A 5,813-nucleotide genomic window follows, 5' to 3' on the forward strand; every position below is an offset into this window, starting at 1 on the left:
AAAGAAAAAGAAATAAAAACGAATAAAAATGACACGTGAAACTAAAACTTATAAAATGAAAAATATAAAAATGAAAAATGTTATAGAAATTTTTAAATAGAAACAAAAACTAATTGAAATAAGAAAACATGACATAAATACTAAAAATTTTAAAATGAAAATATAAAATAATTTTTAAAAGAAACAAAAGCTAATAAATATGACAAATCCAAAAAAAATGACAAATTCAAATGAAAAGGAAAATCTAAAAATAAAAACAAATTCAAAATATTAATAAAAACCTCTGAATGACACTAAAACAGCACTCTTATTCGTCCCGTTATTGACGAAGTACGTGTTTTTGGTGTGTAGTAGACTTGTTCCGATTGGAAATGCCGTTGATTTGAGCTTCAGGAAGCTGGGAAGCTCCGGACCAGAACTGATGCGTCTCTCATTCTTTGTTTTACAGGTCAAACTGTCCGACTTTGGGTTCTGCGCTCAGATCAGCAAAGACATCCCGAAGAGAAAGTCGTTAGTCGGGACTCCGTACTGGATGGCGCCGGAAGTGGTTTCAAAGACCCCCTACGGCACTGAGGTGACCAACATCATCAATCTTACCTTTAATTTCATCAGATCGCACATGACATGAAGTAAACAATCTTAATGGGTAAGAATATTATAATAAAGATGCTGGTTGAGCCACACGTCACAATGCCACACCAGATATTTAATGCATATAATGCTGTGATTAAGACCTTTTAATGGGGGGATTAGAGTCCATACATAATATTTGCATAGAGATAAAGATGGATTCGCTTTACCGGATGTTGAATCTATTAAATGACCGATCTGACAATTTGAGGAAGGTTTGGAAAGCCTGATCTTAATAGTGGAACACGTGGAATAGAGTTTCTGTGGTGTCACACAGGTCAGCTGGGTAGTTTGAGTAATAATGCTGGAAATGTATGCAAGAAACATGCATTCATGCTCACAAGAAGTATCTAAAAAATACTGCCTTTTTTTCGGAAGTTGTGTTGTAGTATCTTGAGAGATTGTTGGGAAATGACCATCCACTTTTGCCGACTTTAGAAGATAAAACTGAGATTGATCAGATTAAAACAATGAGTTTTCCCTTCCTACTAAACAACACATGTTCTAAGCATGATTTTGCTAATGTTCCCGTGTAGTTATGAATTTCTGAATGTCCAAAATATCCAGTTTTTAAAATGTTTTCTTTTTTGGTTTTGCAAAACTTGAGGGAACATTCCATTTTAGAATTCTTGCAAACATTATGTGAACGTTACTTTTAAATGTTCTCTGAACGTCCTGAAAAAAAAATGTTACATTAATGTTTCAGGGGGAAAAAAAACATTCAATGAATGATGTGTAAATAGTTATTAAAGCTTTATTTCTAGATATTAAAAACATCCTTTTTTAGAAATTGATTTTTTTGGTTATACAAACATTTAGGGAACATTCCATTGTATCATTTCCCCAAACATTATGGAAATGTTACTCTTGAATGTTTCCTGAACATTCTAAAATGAGTAGAAACATTTAAAAAATGTTAGATGAACATCCAACTAAAATGTTTCAGGAACAAAAACAAAAACAAAAACATTTAATTTTTTTATACTAATTTTTAGGGAATATTAAAGGAAGAGGAATGTTCAAATAAAACATTTCAGAAAATAAAAATAAAAAACACTGTGTAAATAATGTTTTTGTGCTAACTTTTTAAAACTGTTTCATAACTTTGAGAGAAGGTTCTCTGTTAACTGGATTATTAGAGCAGATACTGAACAGACACACAATCTCCTAAAATATGGACTGAATCAGACTCATACAGACGTTCACTTCATATGAAGACCATCGCTTCCAACTTTGCATCTTGCTGTGCATTATATGCTGGTATGTGTGGTTTCGTGTCTGTTGTGTTGTAGCAGGTGTCATGCATAAAATAAACTGATACGTTTAATGTTCAAAAAGAAAAAGAATGATTGGAAAAGTCATGGAAATGCATTGATCCAAAGCCTCGGGAAACCTGTATTTATTTAGTGAGGCAGAGATGCTGCTTTCTGCGGAAGTGAAAGATCCTGATGTTTTGTGTGTTTGTAGGTGGACATGTGGTCTCTGGGGATCATGGTGGTGGAGATGATCGATGGAGAACCTCCGTATTTCAGCGAGACGCCGATAGCAGCGATGAAGAGACTGCGAGACGAGCCGGCGCCGACCGCCAGAAACATCAGCAGGGTAAAACCAGCAGAACCTCAACAGGCTTCATTCAGCAACTAAACCTATATTCATGTCATAATCAACTCAGTTTAGTTCAACAACAACAACAACAAAGATACAGAATTATAACTATATAGAATTATAATTAATATAAAAATAACAACTTTAAAAATATTAATACAAACTCCCAATGACACTGAAATGACACAGAATGCAAAATCATAACATGCATATTTTGCAGTGCTGTTATTTATGGAAGCCCGTTTCTGCCACTGAATAAAGAATAAAAAATAACTTCAACTTAACTGAATGTAAACGTTAAAAAAATTATAAATGTTTAAAAGTACTAGTTAATAAAATTGAAAAATAAATAAATAGAAAAATAAAGCCTAATTTAGAAAAATTTGGCTTTATTTTTCTATTTATTTATTTTCAATTTTATTAATTATTTTATTAATTATTTTTCTAAGACAAAGTGAAATAAAATATAAATATTAGATGAAACACTTAAATAAAATAAAAATGATACATTTTTAATAGTACAACTGAAAAATGAATGAAACTTACATAGAAATATTAAAAAACAAAAATGAATAAAAAAATGACACAAACGCATAATAAAATTACTGAAATTAAAATTTTAAAAATTAAAGCTGATATAAATCTAACAAAAATATAAAAGCTAATTCAAAATAACAAATACTATAAATATATAAACAATACAAAAACACTTATTACACTTTAATTAAACTACTAAAATCATTATTTAAAGAAGCCTAAATAAAATAGAAATAATAGATGAAACACTTAAACTTAAAATATGCAAACGAAAATTATGAATGTTTAAAAGTACTACAATTACTAAAACTGAAAAATTATTAAAAGCTAAATAGAAATGTATTAAACAAATTAATAAAAAATGACAAAGGCACATAAAAAAATTGCTAAAGTTAAAATTGTAAAGATAAAAGTTAATATAAATGTAAAAAAATAAATCAAAGCTAATAAATAAAAAATAAATAAATAAAAAGGACAAAGAACATAAATTACTAAACTTAAAATTGTAAAATTAAAGGCTAATATAAATGTAAAATATCAGCTATAATTAATACTAAAACAATGCTGATTTCATGCATAAATAAAATAAAATCACTTACTTACTGTATATCATGAATACCATAAACACAAGTGTCATAATTCTCCCCAAAATCTGCTTAATGAGACTTAAAATGAAGAAAATTAATCCTACCTTCAGGACTATGAAGTTATGTTTGGTCATTATGATGTTTGATATTATATAAAATTCTCATGCATAATGATCTCTGTGGTGTGATCAGATCTCTCCCGTCCTGAGGGACTTTCTGGACTCGATGTTGACGTGTGATCCGCTGAAGCGAGCGAGCGCCGGAGATCTGCTCCAGCATCCCTTCATGCTGCAGGCCACTTCTCCTCGCTGTCTGGTGCCGCTGGTGGAGCAATACCGCAAACGCATGTCGCGATGCTGACCTTTAGCACTTTAGAGACTGTGAACCTTCCTGATCTACTGGAACAACCCTGAGCTGGACTGCTGACGTTCCTCTGCAGAACCTCAGGGAGGAGGACAGGAGCAATTCACCCCAAACCCATCATTCTGTCAGCATTTATTCCTCTTATTCTAATGCATCTGCACAGGACCTTTGACATTGTGTGCCGTGCGTAATATAGACTGTGCTGATGGGTTTATTAAATCCATCTGATGATTGTTCACGATGTATGGAAGCCTGTTTCTGCTCCAGGACGAGGAATTAAAAGGTAATTGTGACCTTATTTCTCACAATTCTGAGAAAAGTAAAAAATAAAAATGGAATTGAGATGTTAACTCAACAAAAAAATGGTAATTCTAAGAAAAGTAAAAATTGCAAGATATTAACTTAGAATTTTTTAATTGTGTAAAGTCAGAATTGGCGGTGAAAAGGTCAGAATCAGAAATGTGAGAAAAAAAAGTCTATTACAAGAGAAAGTCAGAATTGTGAGATATTAACTCAGAATTGCAAGAAATGTAGAATTGCGAGATATGAACTAAGAATTGTAATCAAATTTAATTGCAAGAAAAAAGTCTGAATTGCAAAATATAGTCAGAATTGCAAGAAAAAAAAATAGAATTGTGAGATATAAAGTCAGAATTGTGAGGAAAAATGTAGAATTGCGAGATATGAACTAAGAATTGTAATCAAATTTAATTTCAAGAAAAAATTCTGAATTGCAAGAAAAAATGAAGAATTGCGAGATATAAAGTCAGAATTGTGAGGGAAAAAAACTGAATTGTGAAAGCCTGAATTGAGAGAAAAAAACTGATTTGTAAGATATAAAGTCAGAATTGTGAGATATGAACTAAGAATTGTAATAAAAAAAATTAATTGCAAGAAAAAAGTCTGAATTGCAAAATATGAAGTCAGAATTGCAAGAAAAAAATTTGAATTGTGAGAAAAAAATCTGAATTGTGAGAAAAACAGAATTGCAAGAAAAAATAAAGAATTGCGAAGGAAGACGTGAGAAAAAATTAGAATTTTGAAGTGTGAGATATAAAATCAGAATTGCAAGAAAAAAAATTGGAATTGCGAGATATAAAGTCAGAATTGCGAGGAAAAATAGAATTGCGAGATATAAACTCAGAATTGTCAGATTAAAATCACAACCTTTTTTTTTTTTTTATCCCGTGGCAGAAACAAGCATCCATAACAATGAGACCAGAAACATGAATTATGAATCATATTGACTTTAAAATGTAACTTTTATTGCTGTATAGCTTTGGATAAAAGTATCTGCTAAATGATGTTAAATGTTATAATGAACGTGTCTACTGAATGAAACTGAACTTGAGCTCTTAAATGATTTTTATAATTCATAACTGTTGTTGCAAATGTCATAAATTGCATGTCAAATCTGTTCCTCATTTTTAAGCATTAAATTTACAAACTGTGTTTGATCTGCTGTATAAAGCATTGATTGTATTGAATACATGGTTTAAACAAGCAAGAAACAGCTTCTGAGCCACAGGAAGCCGTTAAAGCACGTCTGATGATTGATGGCTGTTTAATAAGAGTCCTTGTCATAATTATATTTTAGATGAAGCTCACTTTCATGTAGATAATTTCAGAAATGTTGTTTTCATTCTGTAATCTGTAATCTGATCGTTCTGACCACACACTGATTATATCAAGCGTTGTGTAGCGTGAACATGTGTGAACATGAACACTTCTGTCAGCTCATCTGATAAACTCCTCATTTACTGATGTAGCACTTCAATACTTATCTGATGAGAAATACTAAGTTCAAAAACTAAGACTGAAAAATAAACCTAAAAAGAAATATAATGTAAAAACTAATAAAATGAAAAAAAAAAAACACCATAATTTTTTTTTTTTTATATTTATAAAAAGTCATCTCAATTATACTGAAATAACACTGATTGTAATATCATAACATGCATATGAAGTTTTTTTTTGCACATTACATGAAGTGCTGTTATTGTACGCTTTTTTTATGAACTCGAGTAAAGCTGAAATGAAATAAAATATAAATATTAGACGAAACCCTTAAAAACGTGATCCAAAATTACT

The 5,813-nt window shown here is 30.6% G+C and overlaps 1 protein-coding gene across 1 annotated transcript in view; it reads left to right on the plus strand.

Annotated features, from left to right (window-relative positions):
- pak6b (p21 protein (Cdc42/Rac)-activated kinase 6b) overlaps positions 1–5,179 on the plus strand; it is a 21,442-nt gene extending 16,263 nt beyond the window's left edge. Inside the window, exons 6-8 of the mRNA XM_058756984.1 lie at positions 449–574; positions 2,098–2,232; positions 3,552–5,179. Of these exons, the coding sequence (XP_058612967.1) occupies positions 449–574; positions 2,098–2,232; positions 3,552–3,719 (429 nt within the window). The 3' untranslated portion in view covers positions 3,720–5,179. The remainder of the gene's footprint in view (positions 1–448; positions 575–2,097; positions 2,233–3,551) is intronic.
- Positions 5,180–5,813: the final 634 nt, after the last annotated feature.

The sequence above is a fragment of the Onychostoma macrolepis genome, chromosome 20 (genome assembly GCF_012432095.1).
Source record: "Onychostoma macrolepis isolate SWU-2019 chromosome 20, ASM1243209v1, whole genome shotgun sequence".
NCBI classification, from domain to species: Eukaryota; Metazoa; Chordata; class Actinopteri; order Cypriniformes; family Cyprinidae; genus Onychostoma; species Onychostoma macrolepis.